General features: G+C 46.8%; 1 protein-coding gene and 1 long non-coding RNA gene across 7 annotated transcripts in view; one reads left to right on the top strand and one right to left on the bottom strand.

Moving 5' to 3' along the window:
- The window catches only part of LOC123616826 (uncharacterized), a 44,243-nt gene extending 25,723 nt beyond the window's left edge, over nt 1–18,520 (top strand). For 2 of the 5 annotated variants that reach the window (XR_012501401.1, XR_012501400.1), the window contains 6 exons: nt 1,057–1,297; nt 3,744–3,838; nt 4,795–4,903; nt 6,620–6,837; nt 7,981–8,056; nt 12,781–18,520. This is a non-coding gene — a long non-coding RNA (uncharacterized LOC123616826). The remainder of the gene's footprint in view (nt 1–1,056; nt 1,298–3,743; nt 3,839–4,794; nt 4,904–6,619; nt 6,838–7,980; nt 8,057–12,780) is intronic. The other 3 variants (XR_012501403.1, XR_012501399.1, XR_012501402.1) reach the window with 3 other exon arrangements.
- The window catches only part of BRINP2 (BMP/retinoic acid inducible neural specific 2), a 107,662-nt gene that overhangs the window by 4,149 nt on the left and 83,065 nt on the right, over nt 1–20,448 (bottom strand). For both annotated transcript variants that reach the window (XM_074349834.1, XM_074349833.1), the window contains exons 3-6: nt 15,638–15,828; nt 14,322–14,530; nt 3,781–3,886; nt 1,087–1,323 (exon numbers count right to left, since the gene is read on the bottom strand). In XM_074349834.1, coding sequence (XP_074205935.1) covers nt 1,087–1,323; nt 3,781–3,886; nt 14,322–14,530; nt 15,638–15,828 — 743 coding nt within the window. The remainder of the gene's footprint in view (nt 1–1,086; nt 1,324–3,780; nt 3,887–14,321; nt 14,531–15,637; nt 15,829–20,448) is intronic.

The raw sequence follows: 20,448 nt of genomic DNA, 5'->3' as shown, positions 1-20,448 counted from the left end.
CAAAATATGTATTACATTTAATAAATTATATTATAGTATTAGATATATTCATATAATATTTATATGTATATAATACATAACCTTTTTCATTTGCTTTGTCTTATCCAACAGTAAGGGTTTTTGAGATATAGCCACATATTTAGCATTCATTTAGTACTGAGATACATGACTATACCACGTAGAGGTCTTTATACTGTAATTTTATCTACACTGTCCCATATGAGCCATCCATCCACTCATTATGATCATTTTCCCTCATTTACAGATGAAGAAAGAGGCACTGAGAAGGTGTACGGCTAAATCAAGGTCGTAAAACTGGTCCGTAAGAGAGTGTGTTAGATGTTGTAACAAAACGTCACACCCTGGTGGCTTAGAAACAACAGATGTGTATCTCTAGAGGCTAGAGGTTCTGGATGCCAGTAGTCAGGGTCTGGTGAAGGCCCTCTTCTGGGTGGCAGGCGGCCGAATTCTTGCTGCGTGCTCCTCATATGGTGGAAGGGGTAAAGGAGCTCCCTGAGACCTCTTTCATAGGAGCACCAATCCCATTCATGAGGGCTCTGCTCTCGTGTCCTAATCACCTCCTAATACCATCACCTTGGACATTAGATTTTCAACATGTGAACTGGGTGGGGGACACAAGCATTCAAACCATAATACAGAGCCAACACTCAAAACACGTCCTCTGAACCTAAGTGTCAAGGTGACACTGATCTCTGTTATACCTGCAATAAGCAATAACAAGCATGTACTAGGCACCTCCTAGAAACACGCTGTGTACTCCATTCATTCATTCACCAAATACTCACTGTGCCCCTTACGTGCAGGCACTGTGGAATCTGCAACAAGACAGACAAGGCCTGTGCCCTCAACTTTACGTACCTTAGCTTATTAAGTCCTTGAAACACATCTCTTGGGTAGGTATTAGGTCTGTTTGCATATACAACAAAAGATGACTTGAGACCTGGGGTGGCGATACATAACCTGCTGGAGGTCACAGAGCAGTTGTTCCCCGTGTTCCTATCCTGCACCTACCTCACAGCCACTTCCCATCAACAGGGGGAATATCTGGGTCGGCCGACTGCTCACCTGACTCCTCAAACTGCCGGCTGTGCGTCGCCCAGGAGTCCTGGATCTGCAGCAGGCTGTCCTCCATGGCCTGGATGTCGGCGTCGGGACAGTTGCACTGCGGGAAGGTGGGGCTGCACTCGCACCAGCAGTCATTCTCCCTGCAGACGAGCTCGCCCTCGGAGCTGCACGTGATGTAGCTGAGCGCCGCGGCCACGAAGCGCTCCCGCAGGTACTCGGGCAGCAGCACCTGCAGGCCTGAGGGGAGGGCGCGTCAGGGAACTGCCCGGCAGGGGACCAGTGGGGACTCAGTTTCCCACACCCACAGCTGCTGGGGCCCTGCCTGGGGTTCTGCCGACTTGTGCATCCTGGGCCCAAGAATGGCCACCCCGGGGCCTGATCCTGCTGAGCTGGTTGGGACGGAGGGTTACTGCTGCCCCCATGAGATGGGGAACCTCAGAGCTTAAGGCTTAGTTGAACCCTTCACATCAGCCAAACTGAGAGCGTGCGTGACATGTGAATGGGCTTACCGGCTACACATCAGCATTTCTAGGATGGGATGGGATGACATTTCAGATAAAAGAAGAGCTTATAGCCCTCGTGGGGGAAGAATCAAGGCCTGATGGGCTTTTTGCTCCGCCTCTAATAGCCATCCTATTTCTGGCTTCTCCAAGATTAGCAGCAGGCCTCCCAACTGAACGCTGACCCTCGTGGGCCTCCTGCCTTAGCCCTGATGACCAAGGAGGCTGCCCGCCGTAGGAGGCAGGGACAGGTGTTGTGGGTATGCAGTGGCCAGGCACTACACCAAGTCCTTCCCATATACGACTGCAAGGGCCACTTGTGGTCATACTGAGGCTCTTACAGGTGAGAAAGTCCAAGCCCAGTGACCACAGTGACCTGCCCAAGTCACAGTACTAGTAATGTGACCTTGGTGTCAGACCCTCCCCTTGTCCCCTTGGGTCATCTCATGTAACTGGGACTGCCTGCCTGTCTCATGATTTAACTCTTAAGGAGATCTGAAAATAGGATGGTGGTGGACACCCCAAGATCAGTCAAGCCTGGAGAGGGAAAAATGTGTCTCAGCTCTCTCTTCTAATTCGCTGCTTCTGGTCATGTTTATATTCCACTGAATTGCTCTAAGCTTCCGGTTTCCTACCCATCTGGAGTAGATGTTGGTTTACCAGCAGCAGAATATACTCCGAGTTGGCTTCAAGCCACACGAGGTGGCTGCTGGAAGCATATCAAGAGATAAATGAAGGACAGACGTGCCTTTGGGTGCAGCTTGGCCAGGTCTGAGGTCAGACCTGCAGGAGGCTCCCCCTGTAGGGCCACTGGGAGACACTGTGCCAGGCGAGTGAGGGACACAAGGACTTCCGGATACAGTGTGCTCCCCTTTCATCAGATGTCTGCCAGCCCTTTATTGTCACACCCTTGACCTTGTCCTTGGCAGGAAATCAGGGAGCCCAAGGAACATCTCCCAGTCTCAGCAGACCTCAAAATAGAACTTAGAGCTGTGGCTGCAGTAGATGTGTGCTGTGCTTGTTTGAGATCTACCTCCTATTCTGAACTGCTCCTAAATTTTCCTCTTTTAACGCTGTGGCCGCCAGGGCCCTCGAGCTGTCCCCCCCACACACACACACACCCTGGCCACATTCGCTTGCATTCCATACTCATCCCCCTGCAAGTCCTTTCTTTTCACCTCCCCCATTATCTCCCTCCTCCTCACCATAACATTTCCTCTTGCTATAAAATAAGTGCCCCGAGCAATGTCTGCATGAGTGATGGGCTATAAAATTAAACGCTATAAACTATTCCAAATGAACCACCAGACACTCTGAACTTCACTCATCGCTAATTTCCAGACACAAAGCCAGCCCATCCAGGGACGCGGGGGAAGAGGGGTGCTAACTGCCCTGGGTGGCTTTCAGTGAAGGATTCTTTTCATCCTTTTGATTATTATATATTCCTTCATTCCTAAAGCACTGAGCGATTGCGTCTGGCTCAGGTTGCCTGGAATTTGTAATCGTAGATCCTGGGTGAGGGCTATTGATTTTGTAATACCAAGACAATAATATCTGAAACAGAGTCCAATTCAGTTAGGCCTTAAGAAGAATGAACTCTTCCCACTGCCAAGCAGCTCTGTCTGAATCAGCTTGCAGAGCTCTGCCCCCGGGTGCTTGGGGGACAGAGAGCAGGAGCTGAATGCCACCCCTCGTCTCCCAGCCTCCAGACCTGCTGGCACTCCCATTCCTTCTGCATGTTAGGTCTCTGGTTGAAGCTCCCCTTCCTCTTAAACTCTTCTCCTGGCTTTGATCTCCCATGGAAGACTGCAGACCGGTAACAGAAGGTAGGGACCACTCTGCAAAGGCCAGCTGTCCCCAGCGTGTCCTTAGGATAAGGCAGAGGGTTCTTTGGGCAACACAGGAGATCACTGAACTAGGTCCAGGCATGAAGGTAGGACAGTGACAGAGGTCTCGGGACGGACTAGGAGGTGGGAGGATTTGGGTGGTGAGAAGCTTGAGCAATGGTCTAGGTGTAAAGTAAACCAGGTAAGATGTTTTCTCCAAAGAATGATAGGAAGTTATTGAGTACAGGTCCCCAAACGAGTGGTAGTGCTTGTCTTCAGCTTTTTCCTTTTGGTGAGCCAAGCTTTTTTGTTTTTTGTTTTTTTTAACCAGGTATGAAAAGCATGAAAATCCTCACAGCAAAACTTACCAAGTAGCTGCACTTTGTTCTCCGGACTCTGGACCAGGACAGAGCTGACCGAGTCCAGGTTGTCGTAGTTGCTGCAGCCCAGGGGGCCGGTCCTGGTCTCTGTGACCTAGAGAAGGAGAGGCAGGGTGTGGGTTTAGATGATGAGCCAAGACGTCCCCTCTGCACGTCCACCTTCCGGTCAGTCAGCCGGTCTCAGGCTCTGTGTCCTGTCCTTGACCCGCCCAAGGAAGGGCACGTGTCTCCCTACCCTGGAAGCATGAAGTCACTTTTCCCCTTGTTCTAAGACAGCGGGTACCAGTGGCACAGGGCTGGCGGAAGCAGCTGTCCGTAAGTGGAAGGTTTTCAGAGGAAGCCAAAGGGAATCTGTGTCTGGGGAGAGAAAACTCAGCGCAGGCAGAGGAAGCTGGACCCTCAAGCTGGAGTTCCCCCTCAACCTCCCCCAGAGGAAGACAGGAGGCCAGATACGGATGCTGTCAGCCCACTGGCGAGCCCAGCTGCATCTACTTGATGTGGTGCTCACAGGCTTTAGGGATCCCAAAGATGAAAAGCACTAGAGAAATATGAGTTGAGTATTATTATTAATATTAAACATTCAAGTCCCACGTCGGCACTGAGCTGTCCTTAGAGAAAATCGGCCATGAGCTTACTACATATTTTAATAAGTGTATTAAATATACATAAACTCTTACAGCTATGTAATATTCCAAAACACCGTAGAGTCATTTAAAAATATTATAAAGTTGGCCTATCAGTTTTTCCCTGATGTTTAAAGTATAAGATGAAAAATGGGGCGCTTTAAATGCCCTGAAATAATTATGTACTAAGAATGATGGGGACCTGAGGCCCTTTCTTCTCAGGATCTCCGAAGGCTTTGCCAACAATCAATCAACCAATCAGTTAGTACTTACTGAGCAGCCACTGTTCAATTCCATCCAATTTATCAAACATTCCCAGAGTGCCTTTCTCGGAGTTCTTCAGGAAGTCTGCCCTGACACCTCTGACCTTCTCTCCTAGCTCCAGGCACCTCTGCTCCGCAGCAAGCACACGCTCCCCAGTGTTCCACCCTTTTCTGCGAGTATCTGGTTCAAGCCTGGGTCCTCCGCACCCTAAGGGCTCCACAGAGGTAAGCTCCTAGTTACTTTGCTCATCATGATGTCAACAGCAATTAACAGTGTCTGGCACACGGTAGGTACTCACTAAATTAGAGAATGTATGATGGATCTGCTCCAGGGCTTGCAGGGTGGAGAGGTGGGCAGAAAGACGTGCAGGTTATGGAGTGAGCCCCCCAGGGGGTGTGACCCACCTGGGGGGGAGGCAGGTGCATACACAGCTGACCGATACGCATCCACGCTGAGCAGAAGCAACGGGTCATAATGAGCCCCGAGGAAGGCACAGCTCTAAAGAAGGGAAGATGTTGCGGAGGAGACACCAACTGGGTTGGTCCTTAAAGATGAGTAGAAAGTGGACAGTAAGAGAAGAGAGGGAAAGATCTCTGAGAAGAGGAAGGGGCAGCATGATTTCCGACACATGGGCTTGAAAGCGTGTCGTGTGTGCGTCTGCTACCCGGCTGGGCTAGTCATCATGGTAAATACCAAAGTGTAAGCAACACTTTAAAGAGAATTTAGCAGACTTCGTTTTTCAAAATACACACGGAACAGAGTAATTAAGTGCAAGACGCTGTAGTACTGACTAATAATACGGGAAAGAGAGAGACAGGAGAGATCCTTCTAGCTGAAAGTAGTCAGAGAAGGCTTCTTGGAGAAGGTAACCCATAAATTGGCCTTGAGGGATGAGTAGGGATGGGGTGGAGAGAGGGGGGATTGGGGTAAAAAGAGGTGATGGCAGCAGAAGACCGAGGGGCAGCAGAACACCCAGTGCGTGAGAAGCAGCAAGACCCAGCCGGGAGGAGGAGCGGGACCAAGGCCACAACTTCGCCACCGTTTCCAAGTTAATCCCATTAACTTCCTCCAACATCATCCCATTTAACTTTTGCGTTAACTCGGAGACAAATCTCGCTACTATCATTCTTCAAAGAAAACCCAGGTTCAGGGAGTTACAGCGGCCTGAGACCACAGAGCTGCTGAGTGGCTAAAACAGGGTTTTGACTATTGAGTTCTCAGACTCCAGTTCAAAGCCCCCTATGTCTCCCGTGAGGACACGTCAAAGGGCTGCCGAAAGTTAAAATGAGTTCAACCCATTTCAATGACATCACTCTAAAGACAAATGTGAACAGACCAGTTCATCCAGAATATTTTTGTGATCTGCCCTCTCCTGAGTACGCACACACGGGGCAGGACACGCTGTATAGACTTGAGACATTGTGATCCTTGTATTAAAGGTGAGGAAACCAAGGCCAGAGAGGTTAAATGATTTCTTTGAGGTCACACAGCTAGTCACCCGCCAGGCTAGGTTTCATCTGACTCATTCATTCGTTCTTTCACGCATTCATTCATTTAGGACACATTCAGGGAGAATCCCAAACTCACAGTAAGACACAGTCACGGCCACCGGGAGTTCACAGACAAGCGGAAACATGTTTCTGTAAGCCTGGTGGTACACGTGGGCCCGCCCCCTCCATGGGTGGGCACTAGGTGCTGAGTGATAGCTCCATACTGAGTGAGTGGGTGGCTGGCTGGTTGTCAGACTGCAGAGGGAAGGCAGAGCTAGGCTGATTTCGAGGTAAAGTCTTTATCTATACGGCGTAAACATCCCTGCAGGAAGAGCTGTGGCCAAGACTACTAGCCCAGCCGTTCTGGGGAAGCCGGCCCCTCTTGGGATGGGGCGGGCTGAAGGGCAGAATGGGGCGGTGAGCGTGGTGTTTGGGTGTTCCTACCTCCAGGTAAACTGGCCACCACACCGTCCTGCACTGGCTTTTCTATCCACCCCTACTGAGTTGGTCACGCCCAGCATCAGGTCCAGGCAGGGAGAGAGCTACGTGCCTTATGCAGAAGCAGGGCGACTTCCAAGGGGGCCCGCTCCGCCTTTATCCCACCACTGTCCCTACCGAGCGACCACTGATCCATCTGCTTCCCCCACCGCCACCATCTTGTTCAGCAAGTGAGTAGCTTCACTTTGTTAATCGGGGTGCAAGGATGGGGAGGAGGAAGAGACAAAGACCATGATCCCCGGCTCATTCCCTGGTGGAGGGAAGGATTCAAGCCAGATCACCATGAGTGACGAAGGCTCATCCAGGTTTTACTAGATCCCAAAGCCACTGCCCTCTCCACTGCTCTTCTGCCCTGAGCCACCTTGTCCTCCCTAGAGGCAGGAGGAAGGGAGTTGGAGAGGCTCCTGTTGCAGATGCTGTCTGAGCGCTGACTTGATGCGCAGAGTGGGCTAAGGACCCCCTCCCTCCTGCCCCCCATGCAGTGAAAGTCCCGGAGTGTCTGGCAGTTTGGTCCAGAGAGCCCTGTGCCTCTGTCTGGAGAAGAGGCAGGCAGCTTCGGCAGATTATAAAGAGGGCCCACAGAGGTGATGGAAAGTGCAGTTCACTCAGGCATGCAATCAAAGAGCATCTCAGATAAGCTTTCAGAAAGAGAAAATAATTGTGTGCTAATTGGTCTGTTGACAGAGACCGTCCTGCCTTCAGAAAGCCCTGATGGATCTCAGGTTCATTAGCACAGCCAATTTTCCATAAATACCGGATTGTGCAAACCTTCATTCCGGTGCACCCGCTTCCCTGTCCCTGCCCTTCACTTCCTGGCTGCTCCTGTCCTACTCAGGCGGTTAGGGTAGGGGGGTGGTACCTACAAAGCTAAGTGCAGGTAAAATGGGCTTCTAATTGTGAGCGATAGGGCCGGTCAGGAGAGCAAGGCTGACAGACAGGGTGTGTGATTCAAAGAGCTGCAAATTGAATCCCAGGCTGCTGCAGTGAGGAATCTGGACAAGTCGCTTTAAGGATGCTTTGCTTTGTGAAAACCACTCCCTTTTGCCCTCCTGTAGTGCACATGAACTTTTGCCCGGGCTCATTTCAGGCGGCTTAGGAGCTCTCTAACCCTCCCTACCAAGTCCTTCCTCAGCCTTCAGTTACATACACCCCTCCCCTCCTTCAGGGCTCTGATCCCTTCCCTAGTATAATGCACAGGATGAATGTGCACTCAGCCCTTTACAGTTTGCAGTGTTTCCATGTGAGCTGTATCATTTGGCGTCACCCCCAATCCTATGACACAGAGTCAGGGGTGACAGTCAAATACGTATCAGCAGGTACAGGGTGAGCTGACTAACCAGAAGAAGTACCAACCACGGTGCCAAAGCCGGGTCCTGACGGCCTCCCGAGGTGCGTAAGTCCTTTGGTTACTGTGGGGGGAGGTCCAGGGGTTCCAGGGGAGGGGTGAAGGCGGTCCACCAGCTGGTGTGGAAGTGTTTTGATATTTTAACCACTGATGCAGCCTTATCAGCTGAATGTAAGCCCATTCGTGGAGTTCAATAACTTCTCAAGGTCATAGACATAGGTTAGAATCAAGGCTGAAACCCAATTCCAGTTCTCACTTGAGTAAGTTTGTTTCCCACTAAACCAGGTAGCCTGTCTATCAGGCATTTTACTGAGTGTGTCACCATGTGCCAGATATGGTGAAGGGACCTGGAACGGTACGCGTGCAACAGGGTCCCCACTGCTCCAAGCCCCCCTGCTGTGTGTGGGGAGGTGGACACGGTCACACCTGCTCAGAGAAATGAAAGGGCAGATATGCTTGAGGCTCTCCTTCACCAAGGCTGAGCAGGTGAGCAGAGCCCCTCGCCCCCACCTACCTCCATGCAGAGTAATGACAGCGCTGGAAGCCAGCTTGGCCACCGCGAAGCCATGTGCAGCAGAGGGGGTAGGCGACGGGCGCTGTGGCACCAGCAGAAGAGTGTTAGCGAGCAGGGATGTGCAGCAGGGCACCCCTGCTATATGGACAGACGTGGCTTTGAGTGCCGGGCCACCTCGCCCTCTCCCTTCCACAGACCTTGCTAGAGAGGTGAGTCCAGTAAGGCCACGGTCGAGATTACATAACCCCTACCCTCTGTGTTGCACTAAGGCGGATGCAGAACCAGGTTTTTTTTCTCCAGGGAATTTAGAATTGATACTGAGAAAAAAAATTTAAGAGGGGACAATGGACACTTACACAATTCAGAATAAATAATTATCAAGCACCTACTCTGTACAAGGAACTGAGGATAACTACAATGAACAAGAGAGGGGGTCCCTGTCCTGAAGGCACTGGCTGATATGAAACACAAAGATAATGTTCAGTCAGGGTCAGAGTCAGCTCCGAAGTGAGGCAAAGCTAAATGGAAGCTGAAGTCACTGGGATACAGCCAGCCTAGAATAAACAGAGGAAAGAACTTGAAGTAGAGACGTGTGTTCCAACAAGAAACAGAGTAACCTGGGAGTGTTACCGTCCTTCACAAGGTCCATGAGTCTGGACTGGATTTAGCATCTCATTCTTGGAGGTCCTTGATGCTTCTCACCAGAGTCCTCTTCATCTTAATCTTGATGCGCAAGCTACCTTGTTTCTTTCAACTAAACACACTTATATGCCCTTGCACACACACTGAGATGAGCCTAAATCCATGGAAAAGTGGGGTCAGTGATTCATTCATTCAACAAACCTTTACTCATTACCCATCACATAGCACATTCTGTTCTCTTACTGGGAACCAGAGATGCCTAAGACCCAGTCCCTCCCACAAAGACCTCATAGTCTCTGAGGTCGTCAGATTAGCTAATGATCTCAGTTCAAATGATAATCCCTGTGAAGGAGGCACGTGCTTGAAGCACCGAATAGGGGCATTTAACTACCCTGGGAATCCAATAAGGCTTCACCAAGGAGTCACCTTTTTGAGCCGAGTAAAGAAGGGCTAGGAAGAGTTATTCAGGTCAACAGACAAGCACTAGAAGCAAAACACACAGCAGGTGCCAGGGAAGGGAGACACAAGAGCATGGCATATGTGAATAAAGACTCATAGGTAGCTAGACTGGGGTTCCATGTCTGTAAACAATAAGTGAAGGGCTGAGAGGGAACGCAGGGCTCGAGAAGAGTGTAAAAGGATTGTTTGGAGCTGAAACTAAAAAGGCAGCAGGGATAGATCGTCAGTGGCCTCCTTGTTTTGCTAAGAAGAGGAGGAATGATCCCTTTTCAAGCTCCAGCTCTGTGGTGGCTCATGATTTCTGTATATTTTCTTATTTCATCTTCACAGAAATCCTTCAAGGTAGAAGTTACTCTAATTTTTCAATAGTTCTAAGAAGGAGCCAACAGGGGTTCAGAGAAGTTGGGTGACTTGTTCAGAGCCTGGCCATGAGCAGTGGCAGAGCTCAGACCCGGGTCCGAGCCTGTGTTGTTTCTACTGCGTCCCCTGCCACCCTGGACAGTCGGGAGCCACTGAAGGATTTTAAGCAGGGGGATGATACGATATGATGGCTTGCACTCATGCAAGCCGCACAGGGGGTGAGCCAGGGAGCAGAGCTGAGCATGCAGACAGGAAGACTAGTTATGCAAGAAAACCAGGTACGAGTTGAAGATACATGTGAGGGAGTGATGTTAGTGATGGCTCAGGGGATCTAAGTTAGGCAAAGAGGAAAAGGAGGTCACGGAGGAGTGACGGAAAGTGAAAAGTAAGATGGTCAGGTCAAAGGGGCGTTAATGGGACCGTGGACTTGGTGATCCAAGCCTACCTTTCATGAATGCATAAGACCAAATCTTCAACTTTGACATAGCCCACAAGAGGACACAAGGGGTTTCCACAGAGTTCTGTCTTCTTGGTAAAGCCCCCTCTATGCTTCTATGGCCCTTCCATCATCTTAAGCTGCCTAAGATACCAGCCTCCCAAATGGACCCTAAATCCACATGAACTTCAGTCTTCCTCCTCTCTCAGGCTCTCACTCCAGACACCGGACATTCCCGAACCTGACCCCTTCTCTTCAGTTAACCTCCACTGTGCTCAATGAGTCTCACGTTCGGTCTGCAGCAAAAATATCTATCACCTCGATCTCTTCTCAAGTGTCTGCCTCACCTTTCTGCTCTAACCACAACCCAGCAGATCTGGAGGACATGGTCCCCCTGCAGTCTTCTCTAGTTGCGGCTGTCTGCTTTTCCACACCTCACACCCCTGGGAGCCCAAGGGAGGAGGTGGGTCTGCCATTGTGACCCTGAACGCTGTGCCTCCTTCCTCTCAAAGCATCTCTGGCTCCTTTGAAGTAGAACCATCAGGACGCTGTCCCGCACTGCCCCTCCGTGTTGCAGTCTAGTTCTCTTGTTACTCTCCCTTACTCATTGAGGATATTCAGTCTTTAGCTTGCTTTCCTCCATCTTTCTTACCACCACCAGGTCTGTATCATTCCTGCTGACTTCAGCACCCATACAGGTAATCCTTTCATCCCCTGGCCCCCTCACCTCCTCATCTTCTCCTCCAACCCCATCTTAGCCACCCATACCCATGGCTGTGCCCCAGAACCTGACTTTTGTTGGTAAGTGCACTCCCTCTTTAATCTCAATATATTAAGCATCACACACTTGCACCTCCTTTAGTCTCTTCCCACTAACAAGTCATCAAAACAACTTAGTCTTCCAGTCTTTGGACCTGGCCAACTTTTCACTTTCTGTCATCCCTTAATGGTCTCAACTCCCTTGATCCATCACTGTTATCACTCCTTTCTATATCCACTCCCTTGTCTATTTTTTCTTTCATCTTGTACACACACACACACACACCCATCTTGGTTAGATCCAACTCTCCATCTATTCCATGCCTGCCTGAATACAAAGAGCTGAATGTAGCTGATGAAACTCACAACTCTGCTGACTGGCCTCATGTTAACAGCAATGACCGTGAGTCTCAAAGGGGCCCTCAGTGATGCCCAACATTCCCCTGCATTTATCCAGCCAACTGATACACTTCACTCTCTGAAAAGCCCACTTCCTCCATCCTTTTCTCAACAACCCCTTCTTCCTTTTAGCCACAGACTTGGCTTGTCTCATCAAGGAAATGGAACCAATCAGAAGAGAAGGTCCGCATTCCCCCACTGCTGCATCCCCCATCCCGCTGCATCTGTGCGTGGGTGCTCCGTACCGCCTCCTGCTACACAGGATGACGTGTTTATGTTCAAGCACGGAACGTCAACCTCTCTCACATCCTCAATTGCTTCTGCAATTATCTCCTGTCTCTCCCGCATCATCACTTTGCCCTGCTCTGCAGAATCATTTCAATGAACAAACCAATACCCTGGAATATCCCCATTTTAAAAACACAAACACCAACTCCCTTGAACTCCCCCCCAATCACTCTCCAGCTCTCACCTATTTTTCAACTTTTTGAAACAGCAAAACCTTTAAAGGATTGTTTCTCCTCCTCTGATTCGTCAGTTTGCTCTGTCTCTCCCTCTCTCTCTCTTGCACCTTCTCCACTCAGCCTTTTGTACCCTTCACGCCACTGAAACTGCTCTTATCGGGGCTGCTAGTTCTTCTCCATGTTGTCAAGTTGAAGGTCAGCTCTCAGTCTGACTGCTCCACAGCACTGAACACAGCCACCTGCTCCTTCTTTCGTGAGACACTTCCTTCACATGCCTTGGGGATCTGGCTTTGGTTCTCTTCATACCTTTCTGCTGTGTCTCATCCTCCTTTGTTGAAGCTGCCTCCTTCGGCCCATCTCTGAATATTGATGTGATTCACAACTCTAAGCCCAAGGGCCACTTTATTAGCTGCATTCGTGCCTCAAGCGAGCTCATCCATCCTTTCCCACAGTTCTAAATACCAACCACATGTGGGTGTACATATGTCTGCCACATTTATATCTCCAGTCCTGACCTTTCTCTTAACTAACTTCTATCTAACTGCTGGTTAGAGATCTCTGATCTCTGGTTGGATACCCTACAGGAATGTCAAACCCAATATGTCTAAAACCAAATACTTGATTCATTTTTTTTTTCAGATTTGCACCTTCCCACAGTGTCATCCTTCTCAGTTAATGAAATCACCATTCATCTGGCCCAAGATCTTGCTCTTAATCCTGACTCTTTTCTTCCAGTTTATTAGCTAACTCTGCGTGCTCTACCATCAGAGGACAACCTGATCCGGCGAGCAACCAGTACCTCCCGTAACACCAGCGTGGTCCCAGCCACCACTGTCTCACCTTGACCACGGCAAGAGTTCCTGCATTGGTCTCCGGGACCCCTTGTTCTCCTGTCTTCCCGAATCAGTAAATCCCTCAACACCTGGCCCCATAACCACTGCAGCCTCAGCTCCCCCCTCACCCCTCGTTTGATTCCACTCCAGCTACGCTCGAGGTGTTCCTGGATCAGACCAAACACGCTCCCACCGCAGGGCAACGGTACTTGCCTCCCCTCTGTCTACAACGCACTAGGCTCAAGATACCCACGGGGTTCACCCCCTCCTTTCATTCGGATCTCTGTCTGGTCTCCCCTCAAGTACTATGTCTCCATCACCCCCTATCCTCTTCCCCAACTTCATTTCTTTATACCATTAATCCCACCTGACATTACATATGTATTTCATTGTGTCTCCCCCACTAGAATTTTAGCTTCCCAGGGGAAGGAACTTTATATGTTTTGTTCACACTTGGATTCTCACTACCCAGAACAGTACTTGACTCATGCTGGGCATTCAGTAAATATTTACTGAATGACTAAATGAACAAAACTTCCTTGTGACTCTTGGATGGGATAAAAGCAGGATATGAGACAAAGTGGACCTTAGCATCCAAACTTCAGATTTTCCTCCTAACTTTAGGAGGAGAATATCCAGCATTCTCAAGCACCTTTACTAGTATTCTCCTCCCTAAAAAAAATGACCTTTCCTAGAAATCTAGATATAAGGAGAGAAGATGGGATGGAGGTTATAGTTAATACAGTTAAAGTAACTGTTGATCTTTCCCAAACATACATGGACTCATGTCACTCCTCTGCTTGTCTTCCATGGCACTTTGACGTATATTAAAATTCCTTATCATAGCCATGTAATCTGGCTCCAGCCTACTTCTGAACTGCATCATGTACCAGCATCTCACCTCCCCGCAGTCACAGCAGCCTTCTCTGGGTTCTACCAAGGCACCGCACTGGTTCCTGCCTCAGGGCCTTAGCACTTGCTGTTCCCTCGGCTCTACACGCATCTGGGCTTCTAATCATTCAGATCTCAGCCTTAAACTCTAAACCCAAAGTGCCCTCCCTCAACCAGTCTGGCTAACACCAGCTGCTGCCCTCTCTCACCCCTGGGAGTCCATACGTTTGACTCAGTCTTTTCCTTATGTCATTACCTGAAATAACTTTGCTGATTTTCACTTGTTTATTACCTTCATTCCTCACTAGAATGTAACCTCCAGAGAGCAGGGATCTTGTCTACCTTTCCCCACAGTCCCTCGGCCACAGCCTGCCTTAGGGCAGATGCCACATGACTATTTGCTGCAGAAATGAAGACCCAGACCGCGTTTTAGGGTTGGCTGTGCCCACATCAGTCAGGCCTGGCTGACTCGGAGCCGGTTCAGACTCAGCACCCCTGTCCCTGCTCTCTCTCTGTCTGCCCGCCTGCTCCCAGTACCTCTCAGGCCGTTACCTTGATGGCCCCTGTGGCTATCTGGATGTGGTGCAGCCGTCGCAGGGTGCTCTCCCTGTCGATGAAGTAGGAGGCCGCCAGCTGGTGCAGGGTCTCCAGGGACACGGCTGAGCTGTTCCCACTGCTCCCGACCACAGGGGCACTTCCGGCTGTTTCTGACCTTCGGCTCAGTTTCCGCTTGTCCACAAAAATGGTCAGGGACTCTTCGCCTGTAGTAAACGACACAGTGCACTGGTGAGGCCGTCTGCCCCCTAATGCCCTACTAATAAGAATGGGAGATGCTTGGCCAGCAGAGGGGGCAGAGCTAAGAGGGAGCGTGTTGCCCCTGCAGACGGCCCCTCCTCCATCCCTACTATCTTTCAAACGATCTCATCAGACCATCAGACAGTGCCACCGGATAACGGCCCCGCTGCTGGAGAGGCCCTCCTCCTCCTCCTCACTTCTGTAATCTCCCAAAGCTCATCCCCTGCCCCTCCAGCTTATCCATTTAACATCCTCTATTGATCTCTGTCTCAGGCAATCTGCCTCCATGGGGAAGAGAAAATTCTCTCTCTCAACTTGTTTATAAGAAGTCACAGTGGGTATTTCTGCTCCCTAAGAAAGGGCAGAAGCCTTGAAGCTGCCTCCCCTCTCTCCATCAAACACGCAACACCTACCACATGCCGCCAGCTGGCCTGAACCCTTGGAGAGTTCCTGTTTGTCCATCAGACAGCGAGCTAAATGTTATAATAAATCCTGCTTTCTTCTTCCCAAGGCTGAGAGAACTCTGCCTCTTCCGAGGTTCTGATTCTGCCCTGGGTCCCAGCCATAGGTTGTGCCACCCCCCTCCCTCCCCCCTTTGCCTCCACCCAGCCCAGAATCACTGGAATTGGCTTGGCTGGTTACCAGTCTCTACCGAGTGGAAGCAGAGAGGTCAGGGATAATGGATGTTTACCTCTTTGCCTGTGGATCTGACAGCTTTTGCTACAGCCAGTTTTAGGATATGGAGAAACCTTGGGGTTAGGTGGCTCAGTCAAAAGGAAACTGGGAGCGCCCCCTGCTGGCAAGTGCTTACTAGAAGCTTGATTGTCCCCCAACCTCCTTACCCAACACCCCCTCCTCAGGAGGATGCTTATAAGCAAACAGCAGTGTTCTGGGGTGAATCCGGATGTCAAGAGGTTACACTGCTGACAAATACACCAGAAAGAGAATGTTTCTTAGTCAATAATAGGCCAGGACAAAGAAAAGACCCAGGAAAAGAAGTGAAGCTAAAGTCAGTGGGTCATAAAGCGATTTTCAATGACCTGGCAACCAATGAGGATCAAGATTTTGCTTACCTCCGAGGGTGGCGGAAAGTAAGAAATGAGTGCCGTACTTTTTGATCAGGTTTTCTGTGACCTGCTGCAGGTTGGGTCTCCTTCCGAGGAGACGGATGTTCCGGATGAACTCTGGGGCAAGAGGCAATGGCAAACTAAAGAAGTCCTTCCTTTCTAGAGCCAAGTTGTTCACTTTCCAGCGAGCAAACTCCCTGGAGGAAGAGGGAGAAGGAAAAGCTCATTGTATTTTGGGACCAGAGGCATAAAATCGGCGGCAGGGATGGTCCTTCCTCTACGTGCACCCCGCCCCCTCCTCTCAGCGCGCAGCTCTGCAGGCGGAGGTGCCCAGTGCCTGCAAGAGGCCCTTTGGCACCCGGCCTCTCGTTCTCAGGCCGTAAGAAAGCCCTGGCTCAACTGACCTCCACCAGAACTGGCTCCCACCCGGCTGTCTCACCGGAGACGAGCTAACCAGCTGATTCATATGAAGACATCATGATGGTTGGGGGGAAAAAACCAACCATGAAAATATTGGCAGTAACTTGCAGAAAGATGATGTAGACACAATTGCCACTCAGTGAATGAGTCGCATCATGGCCTCAGTTACCCATTTTTAAAGTCAAGAGGTTGGTTTACAACAGTTCTCAAACTTTCTGGTCTCAGGACCCTATCACACCGTTAAAAATGACTGAGTCCCCTCACAGGAAAAAGAGGGGGAGAAAAATTAGGAGTTTGGGATACACACTAACTATATAAAATAGATTAACAACAAGGACCTACTGTATAGCACAGGGAACTATATTAAATTTCTTGTAAAAAGCCATAATGGAAAAAGTCTGAAAACGTGTATATGTATGTGTAAGTATACACATAACTGAGTCAGTTTGCAAGCAACTGCACTTCAATAAAAATTTTTTTTAAAATAATTGAGTCCCATGTATTTATGTGGCTTATATCTAATGATAATCACCATTTTAGAAATTAAAACTGAGAAAATTGAAATTTATTTCATCTAAAGGTAACAGCAATAAATCTATCACCTGTAACATAAACAACATATTTGTATGACAATGTATGTTCTGAAACAAAATAGATTTAGTAAGAAGAGTGGCATCACTGTGCGTGTTGGCAAATCTCTCAAGTATCTGGCTTAGCAGAAGAAAGATGCGTTCTTTTTTTTTTTAACATTTTTTATTGATTTATAATCATTTTACAATCTTGTGTCTGCTTCTGCACTCAATCTGTTGTGATATTTTGAATATTTCTCTTTGGTACCACACTAAGCTCAACAAATGTAGTTTCTTAAAGGTTAATTACAGGGCGGAGTCTGAAACCACATTAATGAACTTTTCATACTCTGTTACATTAGAATCAGTGTTCTATATTCTATTTTGAATGGATCTTTCTACTCTATGATTTTGTAACATCATGGATTGGTCATCCATCTGGAAAATATGGGACCACTGAGTTATTCAGATCTTCCATATTTTGACATTTTTTATTATGTAATATCAAAACATCATATTTGTTAGTATCACCACAAATCTCATCTGAAAAGTCTTTAAATATTGTAAAGCTGTCAAGCTTAGGGTGACAAATACAAGTTTTCCAAAATTCCAATTTTCATTTGAAAGCTGAAATTCTATCATTGGTAACAAATACTGTCAGCTGTTTTCCTTGAAGAGGCAAGCTTGCTTCAGTTTCTGGTTTTTTTTTTTTTTTTTTCTTTTTACTTTTAGAAAATGTCTGCCAGACACCAAGATCTGAATAACCATGGTTTGTCTGTTGGTGGTCCTTTCAAGAAAAACTCAATTCCATGAAAAAAGTGGCCAGTTCAACTCACAACTCAATTACGAAAGTATTTTTCTCCAAGACAATCATCATTCTTCAGTAACCTCAAACACGTTTTATGAATACTTCTCATTTCATTGCACAGGATATTAAAAAGACATGTACTCAAGGGTTAAGATCCAATAATATAAACTTAATAAATTTTACTGCTTTAAGGACTTTTCTGAAGCTAGCCTGCGTGTATACGTGTGCATGTGTTTAGATGCAAGTATGTAACGATGAATACGTGAGTACTAGTGTCATCTGGTGAGACTGCCTTTATTCAAATTAAGATGCCAGCAGTTTCATTCCCCTTCCCTTGTGCAGCTTTAGTGCAGATGTTAATGGACATCCTGGAAGGAACTAAGAGGATGCACATTTTGAGAAGCTCTGTTCTAGAAGACAGCAAAGTTCCTTTCCAGTCCCATCTGGAATTTTAATCTTCAAACTTTTCTACTCATGATAATGTTTGTATTTTAAAGCATGAAATTTAAGTGATCATTTCCACTAGTAAAAATAGAGTTTTTCATTGTCTCTTAAATTATACTAGCAAGGATCAGCCCCGCTGCCTTAGAAAAGCACACAGTGTGAAGTCTTCTCAACTTTCTCACCCATCCCAGCTCTGCGTTTCATGACTGTGCTAAACCTTGGTCTAACCTTCCCCCTAAATCCACGGAGTACAAATGACAGGGCTGTAGAAAAATAAAATAACTCAAAATAAATAAATACAAATCTATGCCCATTTGAGGCTGTAGCCATCCCCCCATCTAACTCTGGAAACTGAGAGAGGAAGGGCACATGCCAAACATGACCAGGGGAATAATGGAAAAGGGATCACTAATAATCTGTGGTTCCAAGAAAATCTTTTAATATCCCCGCTGTGTGGCTTTATTTATCTAAGCAGGTAAGATCATAATAATACATTATCTTTTATTTCCTTTGTGTAGGAAATGCTAAACTTTAAAGTCTAGGGTATTTGTCAAGAGTTTTCTATTCCAAATCCCACTGTAGCATAAAGAACAGTTGCTTGACCTCGTTTCTTCATGACCTGATGGCCAATCAAAGACATAGTACAGCTTAATAGATTAAAAAGACAAGACCCAAACTATGTTCTCCATGCAAGACTCACTTCAGCCTTAAGGACATATACTGAAAGTGAAGGGATGGAAAAAGATATCTTATGCAAATGGAAACCAAAACAAACCTGGGGTGGCTATACTCATCTCAGACAAAATAAACTTTAAGCCAAAGACTGTAAAAGAGGAAAAGAGGATCATTACATAGTGATAAAGGGAGCAATGCATCAAGAAAATATAACATTTATAAATATTTATGCACCCAACATAGGAGCACCTAAATACATAAAGCAGATATTAACAGATCTGAAGGGAGAAACAGACAGCACCACATAATAGAAGGCAATTTCAATATCCCACTTTCAACAACAGATAGATCACCCAGACAGAAATCAGCAAGGAAATGTTGGGTTTCAACTGCATGTTGGACCAAATGGACATAACAGATATTTATAGAACATTTCATCAGCAGCAGAATACACTTCTCAAATGCACATGGAGCATTCTCCAGGATAGATCATATGTTTGGCCACAAAATAAATCTTAATAAATTTAGGAAGACTGAAATCATATCACACATCTTTTCTGACTGCAATGTCTGAAACTAGAAATCAATTAGAAAAAGAAGTCTGGAAAATTCACAAATACATGGAAATTAAGCAACATGCTCCTGAACAACCAATGGGTCAAAAAAATATCTTGAGACGAATGAAAATGTAAACATAAACACCAAAACCTATGGGGTGTAGTAAAAGCAGTTCTAAGTGGGAAATTTATAGCAATAAATGCCTATATTAAGAAAAGATAAAAATCTTAAATCAACAACCTAACTTTACACCTTAAGCAACTAGAAAAGAAGAACAAACTAAGCTCAAAGTTAGTAGAAGGAAGAAAATGACAAAGATCAGAGTGGAAATGAATGACAGGGACTAAAAAGACAATAGAAAAGACCAATCAAACTGAAGGTTGCTTTCTGAAAGATAAAGAAAGACAAAGACAAATTGATAACTAGACCAACCAAGGGGGCAAAAAGGAAAGACTCAAATAAATAAAATTAGAAATGAAAGAAGAGACATTACAACTGATACCACACAAATACAAAGGGTCATTAAGAGACACTGTGAACAATTTTACACAAATCAGACAACCTAAAGGTTTCTAGAAACATATGTATATATTCTACCAAACTAAAGAAATAGAAAATCTTAACAATGTAATTACTAGTAAAGTGACTGAATTAATAATCAATAACTTCCCAACAAATGAAAGTCCAGGACCAGATGGCTTCATTAGTACATTCTACTAAACATTTAAAGAAGAATGCATACCAGTCTTTCTCAAACTCTTCCAAAAAAATAGAAGAAAAGGGGAAAATTCTATAATCATTTAATGAGGCCAGACTTACTTACCCTGATACCCAAAACAGGCAAGGATATTATAAGAAAAGAAAACTTATAGGCCAATATCCCTGGTAAACATAGACACAAAAATCCTCAGCAAAATATTAGCAAACTGGATTCAACAATACATTAAAAGGGTCATACACCTTGATAAAGTGGGATTTATTCCAGGGATGCAAAGATGGTTCAACACCTACTAATCAATTAATGTGATACACCACATTAACAAAACAAAAGATAAAAATCACATGGTCATCTCAAAAGATGCAGAAAAAGCATTTGGCAAAACTCAACATGCAATTATGATTTTAAAAACTCTCAGCAAAGTGGGTATAGAGGGAACATCCTTCAACGTAATAAAGGCCATAAATGACAAACCTACAGATAACATCATATTCAATGGTGAAAAGCTGAAAGTTTTTTCTCTAGGATCAGGAATAAGATAACATTGCCCATGCTCACTTTTATTCAATATGTACTGGAAGTCATAGCCAGAGCAATTAGGCAAGAAATAAAAGTCATCCAAATC

The sequence above is a fragment of the Camelus bactrianus genome, chromosome 21 (assembly GCF_048773025.1).
Source record: "Camelus bactrianus isolate YW-2024 breed Bactrian camel chromosome 21, ASM4877302v1, whole genome shotgun sequence".
NCBI classification, from domain to species: Eukaryota; Metazoa; Chordata; class Mammalia; order Artiodactyla; family Camelidae; genus Camelus; species Camelus bactrianus.
This window is presented reverse-complemented; position numbering and strand designations above follow the sequence as displayed.